This window comes from Halichoerus grypus, chromosome 7, assembly GCF_964656455.1.
Source record: "Halichoerus grypus chromosome 7, mHalGry1.hap1.1, whole genome shotgun sequence".
Classification (NCBI taxonomy): domain Eukaryota; kingdom Metazoa; phylum Chordata; class Mammalia; order Carnivora; family Phocidae; genus Halichoerus; species Halichoerus grypus.
This window is the reverse complement of record NC_135718.1, coordinates 123,703,265-123,729,459: the sequence shown is the minus strand read 5'-3', so window position 1 is coordinate 123,729,459 and position 26,195 is coordinate 123,703,265. Positions and strand designations below refer to the sequence as shown.

Here is a 26,195-nt window from a genome sequence, read left to right as displayed (position 1 = left end):
ATTCTTATTAACTTTTAATAATTGTAGGATGTGTAATGTCCTTATCCTTTCTTTTTTTGGGGGAGGGGCAGAGGGAGAGGGAGAGGGAGACAAACAGACTCCTAGCTGAGGGAGGAGGCTGATGCAGGGCTTGATCCCAGGACCCTGAGGTCATGACCTGAGCCAAAATCAAGAGTCCAACTCCCAACAGACTGAGCCACCCAGGGGCCCCTGTCCTCCTCCTTTCTGATACAGGTGTGTGTGTGGGTATATGTATATATGTGTGTGTGCATATATGTGTGTGTGTGTGTGTGTGTGTGTGTATCATCATTTATGCTACAGGCTTATCAATTTCTTTTTTTTTTCCCTGAAAGAACCAACATTTGGCTTTGCTGATATGTTAAGTATGTTTCCTTTCTATTTCATTAATTCCTATCTGATCCTTTTTCTTGCTTTTCTTTTTCTTATGTTTAATTTACTTTTCTAACTTCTAACTTCTTGAGAACTTAGATGCTCATTAATTTTCAGTTTTTTTTGGTAATGTTAATTTAAAGATATAAACTTTATATGTTGCATTTTCATTATCATTCAGTTCAAATTATTTGGTAATTTCCATTGTGATTCCTCCTTTGAATCATAGGTTATTTGTAAGTTAAATTAGTTTCCATTATATGGAAAATTTTAAATTATCATCATTATTGTTGCTATTCATTCATAATCTCATTACATTTCTTTGAAATATGTTGATAATTCCTTTATGGCTTAATACCTAATCATTTTTTTTTTACCTGATCAATTTATGTAAGTGCTCCATATGTATACTTTAACTGTTAGATGCACTATTTCATGTGGATCATTTAGGTCAATTTTGTTAAAAATTTTTTTAAAAATGGTATCCTTCTTAGTAATTTTTATCTTCTGATCTAATCAGTTACTATAAGTTATTATATGAATCTAGATTTGTCTTTCTCATTTCAGTTCTGACAATTTTTAAAGTACAGGTTGATATTTTGTTAGAGCATTACATCCATCATTTTAATCGCTATTGCATTCAGTTGTATTCTCTTTATATTCCTAAGATTTGGCGATCCATCAAATAGATTTACAGCTCATTCAGTTAAGCATGCAGGGAATAACAGGTTAAGGACTAGCAAATTCTGTCAGAACAGCTAAACTCTTTTGCATTTTTAGACATTATTAATAATGGAATGTTTTAGGGGTGCCTGGGTGGCTCATTAGGCGTCTGTCTGCCTTTGGCTGGGGTCATGATCCTGGGGTCCTGGGATCGAGCCCCGCATCAGGCTCCCTGCTCGGCGGGAAGCCTGCTTCTCCCTCTCCCACTCCCCCTGCTTGTGTTCCCTCTCTTGCTGTTGCTCTCTCTGTGTCAAATAAATAAAATCTTAAAAATAATAATAATGGAATGTTTTTGGAATTCTTAAGGTCAATTCTAAAAAACTCATCTGAATGTCACTTTGTTAACAGTGACAGTATGTACATTCCACAGGACTTACAAAAGTATTAAGAAAATAAACTCTTGGGTTTATATTTGTATTTTCTCTTTTCTTAATAACCAAATCTTGCCAGAAATGTCTCAACTTTGCAAATATTCTAATATTCAGATTTTTGCTCTGTTTCTCTTTCTTACATTTCAGTAAAGTTTTGTTTTTCCATTTCTTTGGATATATTCATTTCCTACTTTGTTTTAACCTTTCTTCTCTTTTAATATAAGAATTCATAATTATACATTTCCATCTATGTTCTAAGTACTAATATAATGATAGCTTTCATATCTAAATTATTTTCTTAAACTGCTTGGTTATTTTTAGTAATTTCTTATTCACTTTCCTTTCCATTCCTTCTTTTATTTTTAAAAATATTTTAAATATACTTATTTTATTTTCTGTTTTTGAAAAATCCAGTATCTGAAGCCTGTAGACATTGTTTTTAAAGTTCTTTTACTCTCTTGTTTTTTATTTACTCTCATTTTAGACGGCTGGTTTTTGTGGGAATGAGTCACCCAGGTGATAGGAATCCTTGTCTGGAATTCGTGTGAGTGCTTTTGCTAGGAATTTTCATTAAAAGTTTTAACCATTTTCAAATCAAAGAAAATTTGAGTCAGTCAAGTTTCGTCAAGTTTCCGTCTTTTCGTAGGAGAAACTTTCCACCCCCACAAGTTCTTTCATTGAGAGAGGTGGCCCTTCTAGGTTCCCCGCTATACCTTGCGTGGGGTGGGGGGGGGAGGGTGATGGGTGGAGCGGGAGAAGGCGTGGGGGTCACCAGTCTGGTTACCCCATTCTATTTGGCCTCAGTCTCTTATTTTCCTTGCTTCTGTAAAATCACCTGATCTAGGACCTTGCTGCTAAAAATGTGGTCCTCAGACCAGCAATATCAACATCCCTTGGGACTCTGTTAGAAATGCAAAATCTTAGGTACTGGCTTCAAAAGTTGTTCTTGTGGATTTTTCTTTTTGTTTTGGCTGCCTTTCCTGTCCTAACAGCTGTATACTTACATGCGTTTTCCAATATTTTCTGTGTACATTAAGAAGTTAAATAATTTTAGGAGCAACTGCATTGGCCATTTAACGCAGAACAAAACCGAAAGGACATCAACATCTGTTCTTTAGATGCAATGTGTTTGCTAAGACTGGCTTCTGTCCGTTGCTACGTGGTTGACCACAACCACGAGGATGAAATCCGTTCGTGCTGTCGTGCCTCTGCCAGTTTGTACTAAACTCCTCATCAGTTTCCCCACCCCACCCCCCGCCATTCCCCAGCGAAGCTTCCTGCAAAGCTTCGTCTGGTTCAATCACAGTAGGCCACCAAACCACCGCGAAAACCCGGAGTAACGGATTTGGGGCGTAGCTAGGGTCCTCTAGGGAGCAAGGAGAACTTACAGAGCATGCGCAAAGACGGGTGCGCGCACATGCGCAGTGGTCGGCGCAGGGCCGCGCGCTGGTCTCTCCGGGAGGCTCGGAGGCTGCGCGCGGTTGACGTGTTCCGTGGCTGTGGAGGCGGCGAGGCTCTGGGAGGGGAAGGAGCAGAGAGAGGGAGGGTGAGGTGGGGGGCTGAACCCGGAAGTGGGTAGGCGCTGGAGCGAGCGCGCCGACAGTGGAGCTCAGCGGCTGGGAGCCAGCGGGGGAGCCCTGGGTTCCCGGTAATGGATCTGTGGGGCGTTTGCCCAGGGAAACGGGTGGGAAGGGTAGCGGGTTCGCGTCGGCGAGCGCTGTCTCCGCCTGGGCAGGGCCTGGGAAGGCTCTTCTGCTTCCTTTAGTCGTCCCTGTGGTTGACCCTACTCCTTCTGCTCTGCGCCCCTCCTGGGGCCATCTCCTGCGGGGTGATTTTGGCCGTGGGACACTCTCTGTCCATGAGGAGATGTGCCTTGCCCGCCCTGGAAAAAGGCATGTTAATGGAGAGACATGGATTTCGCGGCCGCGACGGCCTTATTGTCACCAGCCCAGCGCCCCTAAACCATGAATGTAGCGCGCCTTAACCTGCACCCTCAGTGATCTTGGAGGGATCCCTCCCTTTTCGGCCCCTCTTTTTCCCACCCCGTTCGTCAGTCAGGCCTGAAAGGTGTGCTCCGGCTTCCTTTAAAATTATTCTTTTGTTGGCTGTCTTTTATAACCCGGCCTTCCTTGTTCTGCACGCTAAAATCTTAGCCACGAGTAGGAGGTGTGACTTTATCATAATTTAGTTCTGATTTAGAAAGGATTAGTAGACGAATGCCGTGAATAATTAATTTAAGATTTGCTTTGCCATGGAGTTTTTTTACGTGGTTCTTACTCTTTTGCAGACCATGAAACCCTCGGGCACGCCCCTCCAGAAGCTGTTAACCAAGACAATCTAGTTTTTTGTTTTTTTAAATAAATCCTTTAAGACACTTATGAAGTTTCTTGTTCTGAAATTGTTGTACTGCAATGAAGAAAAGGAGAAAGGTTACTTCAAATCTTGACGAGAAGATCCATCTAGGCTATCATAAAGATTCTTCAGAAGGCAATGTTGCAGTGGAGTGTGACGAAGTAACCTATACTCATTCCACAGAAAGACCAATTCCTGAAGCTCTTCACCGTTACCAGGAACTTCCTCCTTCTCCAGATCAGAGAAAACTTTTGAGTTCTTTGCAGTATAACAAGAATTTGCTGAAGTATTTAAATGATGATAGGCAGAAGCAACCATCTTTCTGTGACTTACTTATCATAGTAGAAGGAAAAGAATTTAGTGCACATAAAGTTGTTGTTGCTGTTGGCAGTAGTTATTTTCACGCGTGTTTGAGCAAAAATCCAAGCACTGATGTTGTCACCCTGGATCACGTAACACACTCAGTTTTTCAGCATTTGCTTGAATTTCTTTACACGTCAGAATTTTTTGTGTACAAATATGAAATACCTCTTGTTTTAGAGGCAGCAAAATTTCTGGACATTATAGATGCAGTTAAGTTGCTAAATAATGAAAATGTTGCCACTTTTCAGTCTGAGCTGGCTGAAAAGTCATCACCAGAAGAAACACTAAGTGAATTAGCTGGAAGACTATCAAATAATCATCAGTGTAAATTCTGTAGTAGACATTTTTGTTATAAAAAGTCTTTAGAGAATCATTTGGCTAAAACCCATAGGTCCCTTTTATTAGGGAAAAAACATGGGTTAAAAATGCTGGAGAGAAGTTTTTCCACAAGAAGATCGAAAAGGAATCGGAAGTGTCCTGTTAAGTTTGATGACACCAGTGATGATGAACAAGAAAGTGGTGATGGGTCAGACAATTTGAATCAAGAAAATTTTGATAAGGAAAAGTCAGACAGAAATGATTCTGAGGACCCTGGAAGTGAATATAATGCTGAAGAAGATGAACTAGAGGAGGAAATGTCAGATGAATACTCTGACATTGAAGAACAAAGTGAAAAAGATCATAATGATGCAGAAGAGGAACCTGAGGCTGGTGATTCTGTAGGAAATATTCATGAGGGGTTAACTCCTGTAGTCATTCAGAACAGTAACAAAAAAATATTGCAATGTCCTAAATGTGATAAAACATTTGACCGCATAGGTAAGAAAAGAAAGATTGTTTTCTGTCTCTAATAACTTAATTTTTCTTGGTATTTTAAAGGTTATAATGAAAAACCAAACTTTGAAGGTAATTTTTGAAAGGATACTTAACTAGGGTGGGTATTTGATAGTCAATACATATTTTATCCTGTTGTTTTAAATTTGTTTGATTCACGAATTTAACTTTTTATTAGCTTTTATTTTCCCTACCTCATGTCCCATTAAAAGGTGACAGATCATTAGTTCAAGTATTTGGTATGAAAAAACTCCTGACTTAATAATTATGAATGTAGTGCTTTGATTTATATGTTGATTTAATTTCATAGATAAGTGCTATTTTTGAGTCATAGAAAATTAGATTATATTAATTCAGTTTAATAATTTGTATACTATTTCCCCTTGAACATGGCTATATCTGAGTTAGAAATACAGTCACTTCTCTAGTATCTAGTACTGTTTAGAATTGGAATGTTTCAGTTTAGGCTTGTAGTTACGAATAAAACTGAACTGGATATAATTTATTCTGTAGGTAGAGTCTCCAGGAAACGTCTTGATTAGTAGTAGTCTTTGGTTATTATAATAACTAATAAATCAACTTTTCCTTTATTAGAAAAAAGTATATGCAGGAAATGTGGTCTATAACCTTAAGTTAAAAATGTCAGTGAACATATAATTTCAGGAGGTCTAATATTGCTAGTAAAATAATTTTTGGAGGTGTTTTACATGAACTGTTCTAATGTGAACTTTTAAATTGCAGCAATTAAACTATTTCTATATAAATCAAAGTTATGAAATTGTGAAATATGTTCCACCACATAAAATGTTAAAAGGAACATTTAAGTGCAGTTTGACCTTGTGATATTATTTATGCAGTTTAATATATCCCCATGTATTTTGCAGTGTTGAGTTACATTATTGGTTTAGGTGGAAATTGATATTATAAGGTATTGGTAATCATTTGTTCTCAAAATATGGGACAGTACATACTATAGCATAAGTGATAACCTCTTTTTGCTTTTTATTATGCCTTTGAATCCAAATCAGAATATTTTGACAGTCCAATTTAATAATTCCTTGTCACTGTTTTTACTGTGTTTGAGACTCTGTACAAACATGAATAAAATAACTTTTCATGAGTAACTCGGAAGAGCATAGGAATACAAGGAACTTGCTACACTCAGGCTGGATAAATGCTGTCTCTCGTAGAGCTATAAACAAGTACTGTGAGAAGAGAATATTTTTGGATTCAGATACCTGAGAGCACGTTATCTTTTCAGTAGATTCTGCTTCTTCAACTTTATATTTTTAGTACATGCCTCTTTATTCTGCCTTAATTTGACCTAATTTGACTTGAGATGAATGAGCAGGGGTCAGGTCACAAATGGCATTGTAGCCCCCCAACACTTAGATTTCTGAACTGTCCTATTGAACACTAGGGCTGTGAGATACTTTAAGAGAGAAGAGTTCTATGTTCAAGTAAGATTGGAAAAACTATATACTGTAATTCATAGTCTGTAATAACTGTCAAATTGTCTAGTAAAGAAACTTGGTAATTTCATTTAGTCTGGTATTTCCTCAAATAATTTTATCGTAAGACATTTTTGTGGTACTTTTTTTAATGTCCAAAAAACCCACTACATTTCCTTGCACACAATTTAGGAAAACACTGCTCAAGATTAAGTTCCTGATATACTAAGAGGAAGGTGTTTTGCAGCTTTTTTAACCGAGGGCAGCCCAAATAATTGTGAGAATCAATAGGTCACATGGTAGACTTACCTGCAGCCTTTCTGAATGCATTGGACTTTATACCTCTCTTTTATCTACCCTTCTCTTTTGTTTAAGTCTCCCATGGAGCTGCTTGCTTTTCCCCAGGACTGAGAGAGAGGAAGATTGAGAATATATCATATTGGTTAAAAAAGCATGAGCTATAGTGATGTCAGACCACCTGCATTTCTGAATCCAGGTCTTGGGCAGGTTACTTAACCTGTCTGTATTTTTGTTTCCTCATAGGTAGAGTGGGATGATGCTAATGTATGCTAATAGTACCTTCTCATGGAGGTTATTATGAGAATTAAATGGGATAGTCTTGTGAATCACTCAAAATACTGTGTGAAATTTAGGTGTTCAAGGAATACTAGCTGCTCATATTGTTAATCTAATATAGTTACTGAGTATCTCTAATACCAATAAACAGGTAGTGAAGTTATATCTTGTGTGTTCTCAAGAATGTTAAAGTTTAATGAGTACATGCAAAAACACAATCATTGTAGTGTAGATAATCCTACCAGAAAAAGTACAAAGGACTAAAGGAATCAGTAAAGATTTCATAGAGCAGATAGCATTAGAGCTGAGAACTAAAGAATAGGGAAGAATTTACATGGCAAAAGGACCAACATGTACAAAGACATCGAGGTATGTTGTGTTCTGGAAATTGCTGAGGGGTGGGTGATTTCAAGATGGGCAAGGAGGTATAATGAAAATGATAGATGAGGATAAGACAAGTAAGCAGAGGTCAAATTTTGCATGGTTTTTGTGCTGTATAGAAAGTTTAGATTTTATCCAGTGAGTGATAGAAACTTGAAAAAACTTTGACAAAGGAAATGACAGCCTATTGAAGTTTTAGGAAGGTCATGCTGGCTTCAGCACAGAGAATGAAATTGGCAAGGACCAGAAGGATATTGTAGGCTTGGACTAGTTAGATGAGTAGCGTTGAGAATGGGCTGTAGGACGAGGGAAGATCAGAGAGTTGCACTCAATATAGATAGGCTAAGTGGACTGGTTGATGGATAGAATGTAAATGTGTGGAAGGAGAAGACCTCTGTTTCTTAAATGTCCTCCTTTCTCATCTCCATCAGAAGTCCTTTTTATTCTTAAAAAAAACCAACAAAACAGTTTAAAGACCATTTTCCAGTAAGCCTTATAGCATCCATATTCCTATCATATGATGTAAAAATGTCTACCTAGATTTTTGGTTATTTATTTCTCATTAGAGTTTAAGCCTGAAAATTTTGTGTCTTTTGATTACTGTCCCTTGTTGATACCCTAGGTCATTTCAAAAAGCAAGTGCTCAGTAAGCTCCTATTTGAGTGAACTAAATTGAAAAGTTGGTGTCTGACTTAACTTTGAACTTGTAAGAAGCCAGTTGGGCTTCTTTATAAGCTTCTAACTTTGGTGTCTTGGAGTGAGTTATGAGAATTAATGAATAAGCTGTGAGACCTGCTGGAACCATTAGCTCCACAATATGTAGTCGACTAATTTGATTCCATTACTTTGGATCTTTTACCCTTTCTGATGTATTTAATAGTTGCTTGGAGTGGGACTCCTGATCCGGTTACATTTTTCCTTAGGCTACCAGCTGTCTTCCCTTAGTGTATTCTCATGCAAAGAGAGTCCTTTGACCTTTCCCCCTTAAGGTTAAAGTGGGTGAAAAAACCTAGTGGGTGAAAAGGCAAAAATAGGGAAAAGATGACAGATGGGGTGAGAGAAAATTTGGATAATTTATCTTTTTTATTGTTCCTACTGGGAACTAAAATCTTCCCTTGGATTAAATTTATAATCTCTCCTAGAGGTAGAAAATGCTTTACAGCTCTTTTAAAAAATGTGACTCTTTAGACCAACCTGACAGAGATTCCACTTTGTTCTTAATAGAGAAGAGTTATAACAATGACACAATTCTTTAAGGTTAAGTATTTTAGTTAAGTATTTTTTAGAGTATGCCATATGAATAAATTCAAGGAATAATAGAAGATTTAGCAATATCAAATAAATAATGAGCTAATTTGGCAATGTTTCTCTTTGTGAAAACTGCTCACAAAATCTGACTGGTAATTTTGCATAACCCATATGGGGGAATAATAAATTTTTAAGCACAAGGTCAAGTTTTTTCATGTGAAAATTTCTTTAGTTTGGGACACAGTTCATATTGGGATTCATTTCAGAAAAATTCTGTGGATGAAATTTGTTAATATTATGCGTTTTCTTTTGGTAATCAAGAATGGTTGGATGTAGTATATTATTCTCTGAAGGAATATGATTTTTTATTGAAAACTTATTTGAAATGCACATTTTGATTTATTGTTGAATCTCCCCTCACCCCATAAGAAGAAACAGATGTAGATATTGACTGTATTTATGCTCTGTACCTCCCACACTGCTATCAGTTTTTTTAAACATGGAATTTCTTTAGAGATTAAAATTTTTCCCCACTGGGGAAAAAATTCCCTGGAGATCTACCTGACTCTTATGGGTTCAGTGTTTCCACAGAAGTTGTGTCTCTTTTATTCAGAAAATCAAATCCATAGAGGTAACTGGCCTTGCAATGCCTGTGTGCATAAAATTGAATTAATAACTTAAAAAAGTTTTTTCACCTTAGAGATTCTTAATGTCATAATGAATCGTTCAAATTTATGTATTTTCACTGGTCTCTTTGGACTCTGCTTAATTTATTTAAATTAATTTTTTTTTAATTTTGGCTCTTCTGGCTAAAATTTTTTTTCTTGGTTAAATCTTAAGTCTTCCTGTCTGTAGGAGAGTGGAAGTTTAATAGTTAAAAGTGCTTTTGATTTTTAATTTAACTGTCATTTTGATGGTTTTACTATTCAACTACATGTAACTTAATTTGTATTTGCAAGCAAGAAAAAATTAAAAGGAAAATGCTATTAATGATTAACATCTTTTCATCAAAGCCATTTTCATTAGAAATACAAAATATGGTGAAAAAATTTTCTTACACTTTAAGACTTTATTAAGTTGCTGTTTTTGTTCACTTGGGTATAAAAATGAGATTTAAGCATTAGATGGTTGGTTTTCTTTTAACTAAATATACACAGTTAATGCGCAGTTAAGAGTGGGCCTATTCTAAAAAAAATACTTAAAAGTTAATCATTTAAACATCACACTATATACTCTTGATTTGTTTACACTTTTTTTTTTTTTTTTACCACAAGTGTGTGTCACTTACATAATTTGAAAAGCAAGTTTAATAAAAATGAAATGTGGAAACTTTCACAATCAAGGAAAACTTTTTAATTCCATGCAATGACCTCAATCTTTTCGAAATTAAAATGGTGGGATTTTAGTACATACTAATAATGTTTGGATTCTGTACTTTATACCTAGTTGATGTGTAATAAAGGTTAAAGAATCTAATACATGAATGCCTTATTATAATAACAGAAAAAGGATAAGATCAACTCAGAAAATATTTTCCCAAAGATATTGTAACAGTAATGGTCTGGTTATACCCTGCAAAAAGTAATGTAAATCAGTGTTTTGGATAGTTCAGGGTCAGAGATGCATATTTTATTATATAATATACGTATTTACACATGTGCTCATACATAAATTGAAGCAAAAAATTGCACAAAACTAATGTGAATTTACTCGTATTTTCTACTCTGTTCTCCACCCCCCCCCCCCCCCGCCCGGGTCACAACCTAAGGAATTTATTTCATGAACACTAATGACCTTTAGTTTGTAAAACACTGATTTAAACCATAACATAGCTCAGCTCTTGTTCTATAGAACCTACTTATTTGTGATGTTTCAGATTTCACTTGGGGACACAGAAGAACACCTTTCCCTCAATAAATGCCGGTGTTAAATCTCATCCCTTGAACACAGCAGAGGAAGTGGTGATGGTAGGGTATGTGTATGCATGTGTAAATGGAGAGTATGCCCCAGCAGTGGCAGAGAGAGGACAGAAATACTAGGCCATTTTAACAATGGCAAGGGGAAAAAGTGAAGTTCTTACAGTGTTCTCAGCTGAAACCCCACTCTGATCTATTGTAATGTATATTCATAAATCAGCTATATCCATATTTATATTTGAAGTATACCTACATGTCTGCACTGTGACTAGTAACCATGTAATAATAGTAGTAAATGACTAATATTTATTAGTGCTTACTATGTGCTAGAACGTCTTAAGCGTTGTGTATATATTAACTCGTGTACTTCTCACAACCCCATGCAGTATTAATAAACTCAGAGAGGTTAAATTATTAGCTTAATTAAGATCACATAGCTAATTTAACAGGTAACCAAACATTGAGTTTTTTGACTACATGTATGTAAATAATGCATCGACATCATCTATGTGGTCTATACATAAATACCTAATAGATTTTCATCATACTTCTGTTTTTCTTTGCCTGTAATTGTCAGCCTTCCCCCTCCCTTGAGGAAAATACTTTGGTTCCCTTTCCTAGGTATTCTTTATGTAAGTGCAGTGGAATTAATTTTGGGTAATATACTATGTGTTTACTAAATTTAATCATACATAGATATATGTAATAGATTGGTGAACTCATTTATTTTACTAAGAGGAAAAATAATTGTGATTATCTTTTTTCTTTAGTGGTCTGGAATTTTTTTTTTTCCTAATTTCCATGACATAGATAGAATTTTTTCTAAGTATATGACTGAAATGCTGCTACGCTTTTACATTAGTTTTGGCCTGAATAAAAATGTATACACTTATTTTGCAGAGCAAAGCTAAGCTTTTAATTGAAAACTCCTGTTCTTACCAATATATTTTTTCTTATTTTTATTGCTTTTTGCTCAAAAGTGTCCTTCGTTGAAATTTCTACTACTCTAGATGTGCACATTCACAGCTTTCATTCCAGAGTAATAATAGCAAACATTAACTGATAGTTTACAATGTGTCAGACACTGTTAGAAGTGCTTTAATGTGTATTGATTCATTTATTCCTATGACAATCCTATGTAGTAAATATTTTCATTTCGTATTTTCACTTGAGAAAGATTTTAGGCATAGAAAGGTTATTTGTCCAAGGTCCGATAGCCTGTTATTTTAAGAGCCAGCATTTATATCTGGGTACATGGACCCAGGGTCTGTGCCCTTACCTGTGATGCTGTTCTGTCTCTGGACTTTAGAAATTTCTATTCTAAATAATGATGTGAAAAAATTTTAGTCTAAATAGGAAAAAAATTAAAATTAAGCCAAAATATATCCTTTTATTTCATTTTTTATCGTAACCTTTTCCCCTGGAAGGTCCATGTTAAAATTTCTTGATTTTTTTTGTTTGTTTTTGTTTTCCCTGCTGGAGAAACCTGTAACATTTGTACAGAATTTAGATATGTATTCAGATTATAATACAAATCTCATATTAGTATGACTCTGGATGTCTATGCATTATACCAGTTCATCTTTTCCTTTTCCTGCTTTCTTTGATACTTCCCGTATGTGTTGACTTTAGCAGTTTAGCGTTAAGCATGCATCAAGTACAGGTGATTTACTTGTTTTCTAATGTCTTATAAGTTGGAGAGATCTTACATGAATATGCTGTAGTGAAGTATAGGTTTTGTTGAGTGATCTAGATATGTGGTACCATTTCCAGATTACTTTCTGTGGGAAGATAGATAAAACTGTTATGTATTATAAGAAACATAAGTATATTATTTTGCCTTTTTAAGGTATTTTTAAAAGGACTGTCAAATCTGAAAATTTCTTTCTATTTATGCATATACATAGTAAAAGTGAAGTATAAAAACAGTAATCTTAAGTGATGAGTAGAACTTTTGATGAAAGTCAATTTTAAATTGAAAAATATATATATTTTATTTTATTTTATTCAAAGATTTTATTTATTTGATAGAGAGAGAGAGCGAGAGAGGGAACACAAGCAGGGGGTAGGCCAGAGAGGGAGAAGCAGGCTGGAGAAGGAGAAGCAGACTCCCTGCCGAGCAGGGAGCCCAACTGGGATCATGACCTGAGCCGAAGTCAGACACTTAATGACTGAGCCACCCAGGCGCCCCCAAAATATATATATTTTATTATTTTTTCTTTTTTATTGTTATGTTAATCACCATACATTACATCATTAGTTTTTGATGTAGTGTTCCATGATTCATTGTTTGCGTATAACACCCAGTGCTCCATACAGAATGTGCCCTCCTTAATACCATCACCAGGCTAACCCATCCTCCCACCCCCCACCCCTCTAGAACCCTCAGTAAGTTCAGAGAATTTGCCAACAGAATTTTAAGCAAATTTACCCAAAGTCTTGATTTTTTTTTAAAGATTTATTTATTTATTTGACAGAGAGAGAGTGAGCACAAGCAGAGTGAGTGGCAGGCAGAGGGAGAGGCAGGCTCCCCGCTGAGCAGGGGGAGCCCGATGTGGGACTTGATCCCAGGACTCCGGGATCATGACCCCAGCCGAAGTCAGTTGCTTAACCAACTGAGCCACCCAGGCACCCAAAGTCTTGATTTTTAAAATGTGTAAACATGAATAATTTTTTTTTTTTTATGACCCAAGTTTTCAAGGAAAGCAGTGAGATCAAAGTAGTAGGTCTTGAAGTTTATCAGAGATACATATTTAGGTAAACTTTTTTCTACTTTTGTGTGTGGGTGTGTGTATTAAATATGTTATTAATCATGAAATTTTATTCAACTGTCGAATTTCAGTCACTGTGTACTAAATGTACTGAATTTAATTTTAATTTATCTCTTTTTATAGGGAAATATGAGAGCCACACACGTGTTCACACAGGTGAGAAGCCCTTTGAGTGTGATATTTGTCACCAGCGCTATTCAACAAAGTCTAACCTAACTGTTCACAGAAAGAAGCACAGTAATGAAACAGAATTTCATAAGAAGGAGCACAAGTGCCCTTACTGTAATAAACTTCATGCAAGCAAGAAGACTTTAGCCAAGCATGTTAAGAGGCAAGTATTATCTTGCTTCCATAATATACTTTCTTGTGCCTTCTAATTTAAATATGGAGTAAGCTAAAAACATCCATGGAGTGCTTGTCTCCGATTCTTTCTTTGCTTAATATTTTCCAAACAATTTTTATTGCAAATATATTTGATTACAGATTTATTAAGAGCAATAAATGTTAGTTTGTTTTTTATTAATGCTATTGAGATGAAGTTTTTTGATGTTGAAACAAGAACTATAGAGGTTTAAGACCGCATTTTGGTTATCCTGTTTTTTATTTTGGGTTTTGACAAGTATATTTTCAAAATACATGGTTTTAGAACTCTAGGAAACTTATTCCTCATGCTCAACTTTGTCTTTAGTGTGTAAAAATTTGTGAAAGAAAGCATGTTTAGTATAGTATTGCATATTTAATTTTAAGAAAGGAAATTTACTGAAATTTGGATCAAAAAAAAAAAGTGAATTACCTTGAAGATTATCTGTGAATAGCTAGGTTCCTGAATACATTTAAAATATTAGACTTTTCTTTGACTTTTTCTGCATAAATTTAGGCATACACATTTTTAAATGTTAGCAATACCTATATTCTTAAGGTATTTACATGTGCCTGTCTCTTTATGAAAGGAATCAGTGCCTGATTCTTATAATTACTGTTGACAGATCATATGGAATATGGACTTAACTAATATAATCTTTTCCTAATAGTCTTTTTTTTCTTGTAGATTTCACCCTGAAAATGCACAAGAATTTATTTCCATTAAGAAGACCAAGAGTGAAAGTTGGAAATGCGACGTAAGAGCTTTGAATTTTTAGTAGAAAACCAAAATAAATGAAATGTTACCTTTGGGGAAAGTAATTAGATTTTAGAGTAATATAAACCTAGCTTATCTCACTTTTAGAATCCTTCTTTTATACAAAGTTATCCTAATATTTGTAAATTAAGCCCCATAGAGGTTAGTTTTTAGATGGTGGACCTGATGAAAATCTTAGTTTTTATTTTTAATGTAACTACCATACCATGTGCTTATATTTGTGTATATAAACTGACATTACTGTGTAAGTAGGAATTAAAATGTTAGAACTTTCCCCCCACTTCTGGTTATCTGTCTCAAAACTTAGTGGTCTTTAACAACTGTTTTATTATATCCCACCATTTTGTGGGTCAACAATTACATTCGGAGCACAGCTTTGCTAGGTAATTCTGTTCCACGTGGTGTCAACTGAAGTCACTCAGTTGTTTTCAGCTGATACAAGTGGTCTGGTTTGGTTTGGAGCCACTTCCAAGTGTCTCACTCACACGACTGGAACTTGGTGTTGGCTGACAAAGGGCTCAGCAAGGACAGTTGGCTAGGGACCTTGATTCTTCTCCACAAGTAGTCTCTTCATGAGGCTACTTAATCTTCTTTCTGTCATGGTAGCTAAGCTCAAAGAAGCCTAGATAAAAACTATCAGACTTTTTTTTTAAAAGATTTATTTATTTTTAGAGTAAGAACACGTGTGAGTAGAGGGGGAGGAGCAGAGGGGAAGGGAGAGAATCTCAAGCAGACTCCCCACCAAGCACAGAGCCCGGCGTGGGGCTCAGTCCCATGACGCACGATCACAACCAGAGCTGAAATCAAGAGTCAGATGCTTAACCAACTGAGCCACCCAAGCACCCCAAAACTATCAGACTTTTTATGGCCTAGCTTCAGAAATCAGACAGCATCACTTTCAACACATTCTGTTGTCAAACAGTCACTACAGCCAGGTCAGATTTAAGGGGATGGGGATTAGTTTCTCTTTTTCCAGTAGTAGCAAAGGATTTTTAGATATCCTGCCACACCCCCTAGTACTTTTTTCATTATATAGGTAAATATTGTTTGAAGGAGTCACAAGCTATCATTTGTCTTCCTTATTTTCAGGCTTCAGTTTATGTATACAACAAAATTATTACCATTTCTCTGATTTCAGCTTCTAGGGATTGAAGTTAATTATTAACTATTTGAATCTACATAAGCTGCTTTCTTCTCCTTGCTAAGCTTCATCATCCTCAGCTGTAAAATGATTATAATAATTATATCTACCTCATAGGATTATTGTGAGAATTAAGTAAAATAAACCATGAATTATTTAGCGTTGTGCCTGGTATATAGTACATGCTATAATTATTGTTGTTTTGTTGTTGTTGTTGTCGTCGTCATTGTGATAGCAGCCCCTTCTCCCCCAACTTTTTTAATAAAAAAAAATTAAGACTTTATTTTTTAGAGCAGTTTAAGTTTTATAGCATAATTTTTGAGGAAAGATAGTGATTTCCCATATACCCCTGCCTCCACAAATGCATAGTCACCCCCCATTATCAGCATCCCCCCATATCTGTTACAATGATGAACCTACATTGACCTCCCCCTTTTTAAATCTCATTTCTGCCAGATTTCTTTAAAAGGTTGTATCTCTTCCTTTTGACCACTTTAAGAGAGAAATGCTAAAATTATTTTTCTGTGGTTTCTTATTCTTATTCCTAATTAAATATATGGCAACAATAATAAAACATTTTATTCGTGACATATAAGTGATTTAAAATACAAATTTAATGGATTTTAGAAATGTTGACTAGAATCAAGATACTAAGATTGCTGTGTAATCCTAGAAATTAGCCTATTCGAAATTTAAGGAGTTGAAATTCAGCTACCTTTAGTACAAATTTAAAATAACTCCGTACTATAATTCCTCCAAGGCATTTTTTTCTGCACAATGAGAAATTGATTATACTTTTGGTAACTTCTCTGATGGGAGAAATTTCTCTTTAACTACTTGAATTTATATGTTTATTTCACATCATGAGCTTGGTATTTTAATTTTTAATTCAGGCTCCCTTACATTTTGTGTACATTTTCTATTAGATTTGTAAGAAATCTTTTACTCGAAGACCACACTTGGAGGAACATATGATTCTACATTCTCAAGATAAACCTTTTAAGTGTACCTATTGCGAAGAACATTTCAAATCACGATTTGCACGGTTAAAGCATCAAGAAAAGTTCCATCTGGGTAAGCAAATTACTTTTTCTAAGAGCAGTCATAGCAGCTATTTTTTAAGTAATTTTTTTTTAAGATTTTGTTAATTTATTTTAGCGGGGCAGGAGCAGAGGGTGAAGGAGAGAATCTCAAGCAGACTCTGTGCTGAGTGCGGAGCCCGACATGGGGCTCCGTCTCACAACCTGAGATCATGACCTGAGCCAAAATCAGGACTCAGACGCTCAACTGAATGAGCCACCCAGGCACCCCAGTCATAGCAATTATTGATTATCACATCATGCTAGAGGAGCCTGCTGCTGTTGAACCACTTTAGGAGAAGGAAGTCAGATAAATTGGGAGGAACACTGGATTTGCTGCTATTCCTGCGGTTGAGTAAATATGTTTATTTTCTGTTTTGATGGCAGATGTGTCTGTGGTCATAAACTGCATTTATTCACAGTTGATTGTTGGGTAGGTCTGTGAGTGCTTGAATAAGGCATTTTTGTTTTGGAAAAACTCATTTTTCAGGGAATGAAATGAACCTAGTATATGTGGCATTCAGTATTGTATTTGACGAATCCTCTGTCTAATGCTTATGGTCACGATGGAAACTTGTGTGCTAGATGGTAGTACCATTAGGTACATTTGTGACAGTTAATACTGATAGGGAATTACTGTCATCCAAAGTAGAGGCTATTTGCTCTGCAGCATTGGTGATATAGTGGTGAGCATAGCTGCCTTCCAAGCAGAAGGCAGCCTTTTCCCTGTCCTGATCAATGTTTTTATTGACAGCTGAAAATAGATACTTAATGCTTATAAAATTTGTAGATGACATAAAGCTGGCAGGGGTAGTTGATATGGCAGGAAATAAAAATGTAAAAAAAAAAATCTTTGTGCTATGGAAAAGGTTAAAACAAATTAAGTTAAAATTAAGAGTAAATACAAAGTCATAAACATGGGAATTATCTGACTTTTAGTCATTGGGGATTGCAGAACTGTAAAATGGTACAGAATCCAAACTCTTCTATTTACAGATGGACTTAAAAGCAGAAGCTTTTTAGGCACAATCTGAACCAATAATATCATATGACTGACAAAAACCACTATAGTTTTAAACTATGTTAATAAAAATCTGTTGTTCAAAATCAGGGAGGTAATTATCTCACTGATTTTAAATTCATCTGTAATATTGCATTCATTTCTGGATACCACATTCAAGATGGATATTGACAAGTACATTCTCAAGAGGTGGGTAATTATGGTGACCCAGGGTCTTAAAATTACATGAAAGAACCTTGAAATATTTTGTCTGGGAAAGGTAGAACAATTGTGCAATAAGGAACCTTTAATCTTTGCAATTCTAGTATATAAGACATGTATGCTGGAAGATTATTTTCTTAGCTTAGTACTTTTTGAATTGCCTTTAGTAAGTTGTTCTATCACAGTATTTCATCAGCGTTTCTAAAAAGCCATCATATGAGGCAGTTTTTATACTTACTAGAACTGTAGTTGGAGACATGTTCATGATCGCATGAGGCATGTGAGAAATTTCTTTATACATTAGTTCCAGGAAAAAGCATTTCTCCTGGGAAATTGGTGGGCTTCTTCCTTTTTGAGATGAAAACCATAGGTAATCTTTTTTTGTCCCATGTTTTAGAAACATCATAGCAAAATATAATAATTTTTATGGTTAACATAGTTGCTGCCACTTCCTTTTTCTGTTCCTGATTTTCTCTTTCAACATTTGTTAAATACATCATTTAGTAAATACATAGGCATTCTAAGAATATTAAGTGGATATCCTAAGGTATAGGTTTAGTTTTAATTTAGAAATTTTTTAAAGTATTGGAACTTATAAATTGAAGTAACTTATCTTGCACAATGGTTATTTTCCTGTCAGTAAAATTATACAAGCAGATCCTTGAACTGATAACAGAATTGTTGAAGAAAGCATTCCTCAAAAGGTGGTTGAATTAGAACTATGTGTGCATATGTTTTATATATGTATAATATATGTATATATATATAATATGTAGTATATACATTTTATGTATACACATATCACACCTCTATGCTTCTGTTTACTTGAATCACTGTATGCTAGGTGAGTGGTTCAGGTCTGAGGTATGGCCCAAGAATTTGCATTTCTAACACATTCCCAGGTTGATGCTGATGATGCTGGTCCACATACCACACACCTGTGTATTACTGCTTTAGGTTATTCAAAGACATACTTACACTACCTACATTAGGATTATATATTCTGTAAATCAGAGGGAGATATTTCTAAGAAATAGTCTGAACAGTTAGGGTAGAAGAATAATATATTTCTGTGTATAAGTATAAAAATCATAGTTGGCTTTAAAGTCAAATCTTCTAATTTTATCCTATTTAGAGAGTTGGCATGAAAACTGCTTCAGTACCTTCCCAGCATAGCTTCATAAATACAAGTTCAAGGAGGTTTAGCTGCATGCAAAACTGGGTATCTAATATAGGGGAAAGAACGTAGGTATTTCCTTTGGAAAACTGGTAAGTAACTGAACATGAAGGAGAATGCTCCTTTCTTTCTTCACTTAGCTGGAGCCTTCAAAAATAGGTATAGTTATTTCACTCTTTGCCTAATATACACTTGCCATAATGTACTCATCTTGGCACTTTTCGCTTTTATTTGCTTCATCTATTTATCTTTAGCTGTGCAAATGCTGAATCTCCTTTTTTCCACCTTCTTGGAGTTTTTTTGGGGGGGGGAAGGGATGTAAGGAGGTGAGGGATTTTCCATAGCACTACTCTACTTAACCCAGTGTTAGATATGAATTAAGAATCAATAAATACTTGTTGAATTAGTTAATAAATGAATAAAAGGCTCAGATCTCATGAAAGAGGAAATATTAGAGATTTTAAATGAGAGTATGTTAAAGATACTTAATACATTTTGAGGTCATCTCAAAAACATGTTGAAGCTCGCCCAAAACTACTGTGGCTACTGAACAATTCTGCTTATAGATATGCTTCTGAATTTCAGTGTCCAAATGCCATTTTTTTTCCATTGTTCTATTATAATTAATTTCTCATTAGAGTTCACAGTAGAGTCTACAGTATTTTCAACCTAAGCAACATCATTAAAAATTTGTGGTTTTGGGGAACAACAGTTCATTTCCAGTTTATGAACTCTCTGAAGTCCTTTGTTTATTCTTCCAAAGTTTCTCAGTACCTTCTTTTCCCAGAAATCTGGTATATAACATTTTTTACTTTGTTCCAGTCTGATTTCAAACTAGGAACTGGCCATTTCAATTTATTAACCCATTAGATTATACAGCATTACTATATTAGATGCCACACTGTAAACTCAGCTCTAGGCATATAGGGATGATAGAGAAGGCAGGTGTAACTTGCCTTCTAGGAATAAATAATCTAGAAGAGAAGAGAAAACTATAAATGAATAACTGCATTGTGTTATAATATATGCACTTACAGTGGTAGATATATATTCATAACATACCTATCCTATTAAATTTAACTTAGTATCTATTCTTTAAACTTTAAATATATATTCTTCTTTCCTTTTTAGGTCCTTTTCCATGTGATATATGTGGTCGCCAGTTTAATGACACTGGAAATTTGAAACGCCATATAGAATGTACCCATGGTGGAAAGAGAAAATGGACTTGCTTTATCTGTGGAAAATCAGTACGAGAAAGGTGAGGAATTTACTACACACCCAGAAAAATCCTGGTAACTGTTATATAGAAATAATTAATGAGTATAGTTTATAAGGATTAGGGTAATACAAGATATACTTAAAATTATACTTTAATTTGAAATTTAAGGACAGAAGAAGAAATTATGTAAAATGCGATAGAAGATGATATAAAGTCAGGATTTGCAGGTTTAGATGGTAAATTTCACATAGATACCACTTTGTCTCTTTCTGAAACCCCACTAAAACTACATTAAAGGTTATTGATTGATTTAAAAGACAGTAAGCTACAAAGACAGGAAGAACAGAAATGTGGAAAGAGCAACACAGATTCGGGAGCTAGAAAGCAGGTGGATCAGTGGGAACTGACTTAGCAGATCTAAGAAAGACAAATCCCAAGGTGGCAATGGAGAAATTGAGAACATGGTTTACATCATAGAATCCACAAAAGGTGTAGGAGTGGGCAGTATCAGATACCTCTGGAACTAGGGCGAAGGAGAGGCAGAACAGGGAGCACTTAAGTAAAAACTTCTTTATAAGTTAGATTATTTGGATTTTCTTCTGCCACCCACACAGGTCATTGCTGCTGAGCACCTACCCCTATCCCTATTTAGCAGATATCTGGACTGGAGTATACCAGGTTGTTATATGATGAATGCATTCTGAATGCTGAAAGCAGTGAGCCACAGGCCTTATCCCTGCTGATGTCTTGGATTTTAGATTTTACCCCCCAGGCAGTAGATTAGAGAACAATTCCCTGAAAATCTGAGCACCCAGAGGGCAAATATATTCCATAACAAATAGTACACTCAGGTCACCTACTGTGAAGCCTAGTCATCAAGGCCCACTTATGCATGCTCTTTGATTGTGCCATCTACTTTTTAGTCTATCACATGTAATCATGGACAGAAGAATTAAACACAGAACGAAATCATTTAACATGGAAGCTAGATTCTAACACAATTCGGGAACAAAAAACAATCTTGAAGGAAACATTATTCAGAAAGAAGAAAACTTTCAAAAAAATAAACAAACAACTGGTTGCTTCATGAGAAATATTCATATTATGAATATCCCCAGTTGAAGATCTAGAATCCATTAGACAAGAACAGGGTGCTATAACAAATCAGAGCTCCCAGAAATTCAAGGCATGATAGACAAAGTAAAGACCCTAATGGAAGGATTGAAGAACAAAGTTGAGGGAATCTCCCAAAAGGTAGAGCAAAAAGATACAGAAGTGTAAAATAAGGATTAGAACATTAGAGAACCAGTCAAGAGGTCCAGAAAGAAAGAGCGAACAATGAAAATAGCAAGGGAAAAAATCGTCACTGAATAATTCAAGATAATTTCCCAGAACTGAAGGACATGAGTTGCCAGACTAAAATTACCCATCAAATGCTTAGGACATTAGATGAAAATAAACCTACTCCAAGATACATCACTGTGATATTTCAGAACACTGGGGACAAAGAGAAGCTTCTGTATGCTTCTCATTGTTCAGGGAAAATTACATATGTTGAATTATGAATTAGAATTACTTGGACATCTCTGAACAGCAACACTAGAAATAAGATGATACAGTTGTACTTTGAAGATTCGTAAAGAAAATTATTTCCAGCCTAGAATTCTGTTCGTAGTCAAACTAACAATCAAGTCTGAGGATCATTGACATTTTTCATGATATCAAAAAGTTGGCCTTTGATGTACTCTTTCTCATGAAGCAACTAAAGGGTATGCTTCACCAGAATGAGAAAGTAAACTGATGAAGAGGAAGACAAGGGCTACAGGAAATAGAAATTCTAATACTGGAAAGAGGCAAAAGGAATTCATAGGAGGATGGTGCATGAAGTTTCCAGGTTGTGAGATGTGCAATATATATGTAACAATGGGTAGTCAGTCCGCACTAGTAGTAGTAATGCCCCATGACAGATTGAGGGTTGTCACTGCTAAGACCCCTGCTGGCATGTTTCCTCTTTTAACTAGGGGACAGAATGTGAGAGTGGGTCTGACCCCAAAATTTATTTTTTATTTTCTATGGTAAGAACATTTAACATGAGATCTACCTTCTTAACAAATGTTTAAGTGCACAATACAGTATTGTTATTAAGTTACAATACAGTATTAAGTTACTAATACAGTATTATTGTGTTAAGGCACAATGTTGTACAGCAGACCTCTAGAATTTACCCATCTTGCATAACTGAAACTTCATACCCATTGAATAGCAGCTCCCTGTTTCCCTCTCCCTGATTCAAATTCTTATCTATACTCTGCCACTATATAGTACCTGTATGCTAGTATACTAGCATACACCATTGTACTCTTATATTTTTGCCTTGCTACTTGATTTAACTGAGGACACTTGTTTCATTTCACAGAAATATTCTTTTTTGACCTATCTGTGAGAATTAGAGGTAGTTCATAGTAAGTTTAGAAGCAAAATATATACATCAGCCTTTTTACTTTGGCTGTATTTCTGCCAGACTTCTAGTACCTGATCCACTCTAGATTGTCAGGTGCTCTGATTGTGATGAGCCCTCTTTTCCAGTATTTATTTATGACTTTACCCGCTGACATGTTGGAAAGGACTCTTGCCAATGCTCAGGCAAGCTACAGCCAGACTTTGATAAAGAGACCATGTTCATACTATCTTGTGGGCTCTTTAGCTAATAGTGGCAATATTGTTAGATTTGTGCTTGCTACTTGGTTTTTCAAAAATATACAGTATATTGTTTAGTGATATATACTACTAAGTAGTAAAACAAAGAAGAAAGGGAATAGTTAACATAAATGGTTATCTGAGAGATCAAGGAGGAACATGTAGAGGCATTCTAAGGTATAGCAATATTCTAGGTGTTATCCTGCATTTAAGTGTAATAATAGCATTCTTTAAACAATATGTATACATTTTATATCCTTCAGTATATACAAGTTCCATAATTTTAAAACATTAGAAATGCCACATTCTTAAAATATCAAATTGATATGATGGTAAAATAGGAAAACCAATATGCTACACTTGATCTTAGCCTACAGATGGATACAGTTTATTTTATTCATTATACATTCTTTTTTTCTTAAAGGTCTTTCTATAAAAACAAAAAGCAAACCAAAAACTAAAACAATCTCTCCATCTTTTTACTTTAAATTACTTAGTAGGCAGGGGTCTCGGAGTAGTTTTAGGGATAATTTCCACAAAGCAGAATATACCTGCAGACCCACCTGTCCAGTGTTGGTGGGCCTTGTAGAAGAGCACCATCTACTGGCGTAGATCTGCCTTCATTTCAGGTTCAGCCTTAACACTCACTAGATGTGGGATTAAAATAAAAACCAAGTAGTAGAAACAGTCAAAAGCCTGCAAAGGTCAGACACATTGCCTTTTATTTCTTTCCTCCCAAAATAACTTTGTCTATCCTTACTCAGCACTTTACATATGTAGGAAATCTCCGAGTGTTAGAACTATAGGAAATGCTGGCTATGTATTTGGAGCAGCAATGGTTATACAATAGCCTGCCAAAAGTTCAGAAATAACAGAAGCAAAACCAATGAATCACCAAAGTAGTAATTAGTAAAAGCTTATTGTGCATATGTAAAAAGACAGTTTGCAAACCAGGAGCACTCAAACCAGAACACAGAATGAGACTCGGACATAAATGGTTACCTCACATCAACCTTGGGAAACAGTTTAAGTTTTGCCTATGATTTTCAGAGGCATAAACAAATGACCCAGGACAAGTTATCCTTGCAAAATAAGCTACATTAGGCTTTGTTTGTGGGACTAAACTGGTTTTGTTTGTTTGGGGAATTTTCAAGGCTGGTCTCTGTTTTTTATTTTAACAAGTGCATCCCAGGTCAGTAGGACTGGAAGATTTAGGAATGACCGTAATTGTATTCTTTATATGGTTTTCCCTTTTCACATTGGCATCTGGAAGTTACAAGTACCTGTAAAGCTTTCTTTGCCTTAAAACATTCTTTTCACAGATACTGAGCACATATTTGAAAGGAATAGTACTGATAAACTGGGTTGGCTTATATATTATTAAATTTTCTCTGTTAAAATTCACATCAGTTTTACTTAATGCAGTAGTAACAATTGAGCATTTTTCATTGTACTCCTTGATAGCTGCTTAAGCTATACAGTTAAATCTTTGAGCAAACTGATGGCAAAGGAAGCCAAAGTTAATTTTGTGTGTGTGTGTGTGTGTGTGTGTGTTTAAAGAAGAGAGACGAAGCAGGCGTGATTATATGCTGGTGAGACTAATCCAGTAAAAAGCAAAAATACTGTAGGAGAAAGGGAAAATTGTCATAACATCTGTTAGCTTGATTACCTTTCTAGTAAGCTTTCTGAATACCGTGTTTGAGAGAGAGAGAGAGAGAGAAATTGCAAGCAGGGGAAGGGGCAGGGGAAGAGGGGGAGAGAGAATCTTAAGGAGACTCCACATCCACCATGGAGCCCTATGCAGGGCTTGATCTCACAACCCTGAGATCATGACCTGACCTGAAATCAAGAGTAAGATGCTTAACTGACTGAGCCACCCAGGCACTCCTGGGAGCCTATGTTTAATATAAATAATAACATTAAAAAAGTCTCTAGATAAATGTATATTTTTAACACAGAACTACTTTGAAAGAACATTTGAGAATCCACAGTGGAGAAAAACCTCATCTTTGTAGTATTTGTGGGCAAAGTTTCCGTCATGGAAGTTCATACAGGTAAGTCAAGCCATTTTTCCCCTATATTAAATATGTAAGATAAATTATTTTAATTCTGTTTTATCATTGCATTAGTTGTTTGTTGAATTAAAATATTTCTTAGCACTTACAGTAAACAAAATTATGCAAAAAAACTTTACAGACTTTTCCCCCACATTACAACTTTTAATAGTCTTTATTCTATAGTACAAAATATTAAATATTTCATCACCAAGTTTGCTAAATGCTTTACTGTCCAAGTCACTGTCATTTAAATGTTTATTTCATTACTTTTCTTTGATTCAAAACTCATTAAAACTCTGATATTCTAACCTTAGTGTATTTCATTACTCTTGATTATCAAAAAAATATTTTGGTATGAAATATGGCAAAATTGAAAACTCTAGGACTCTCAGTTTTGGAAAGTCTTCTGTGTATTAGTTGTAACCTGTGTAACTGTTTTTATAGCTGAATCCTTGACCACATTTGAAGTTTATGAAAAGTTGACTTTTTCCTGAATAATTGATTAAATGACTGCCTACTGTGAGATGTATACATTTTACATGTTTATTAATGCTCTTAGGGTTTTTAATCTTAAGGCTTTAATTTTTACACTTTCATTTATTATTTACTTCTTTTACCTCTTTTTAAAAAATTTTAAACATAATGGGTCCTTTTTAGATGCAGCTCAGTCGGTTTACTGGTTTTAGTTATGGAATCAGTATCTGTTTTGGCAACTTGAATGGGAAAGCTATTCATTTCACTGGGATATATATAGATGGGAGGATTATGGTGCTAAAAATAATTCAAGTTAAATGAATTTTAATAATTTAAACCTTTTATAATCTGTCTTTGGGTGACTATAAAATGAACTAACTTTGGTTAGTGTGAAGAAAAGTAGCAGAATGTAATTGTCAGAAAGTTGATTACTTATAAAATTTGCTAAATTCTCATCTATCGATTTGTAAGTGGTATCAGTCATCCAGAAAAGGGTTAATTCTTAATTATTTGCTGTATTGTGAGTTTAAGTCACCCCATTTGTCTGATTCTAATTACTTCTGACTCATTCCTACTTTTGCTATCTCTGAAACTCCACCAGTCAGATAGATA

At 35.2% G+C, this 26,195-nt stretch overlaps 1 protein-coding gene across 1 annotated transcript in view; it reads left to right on the top strand.

Moving 5' to 3' along the window:
- Positions 1-3,017: 3,017 nt before the first annotated feature.
- The window catches only part of ZBTB41 (zinc finger and BTB domain containing 41), a 46,864-nt gene continuing 23,686 nt past the window's right edge, over positions 3,018-26,195 (top strand). The window contains exons 1-7 of the mRNA XM_036109069.2: positions 3,018-3,132; positions 3,772-5,018; positions 13,500-13,707; positions 14,425-14,494; positions 16,582-16,729; positions 20,265-20,394; positions 25,011-25,106. Coding sequence (XP_035964962.1) covers positions 3,896-5,018; positions 13,500-13,707; positions 14,425-14,494; positions 16,582-16,729; positions 20,265-20,394; positions 25,011-25,106 — 1,775 coding nt within the window. The 5' untranslated portion in view covers positions 3,018-3,132; positions 3,772-3,895. The remainder of the gene's footprint in view (positions 3,133-3,771; positions 5,019-13,499; positions 13,708-14,424; positions 14,495-16,581; positions 16,730-20,264; positions 20,395-25,010; positions 25,107-26,195) is intronic.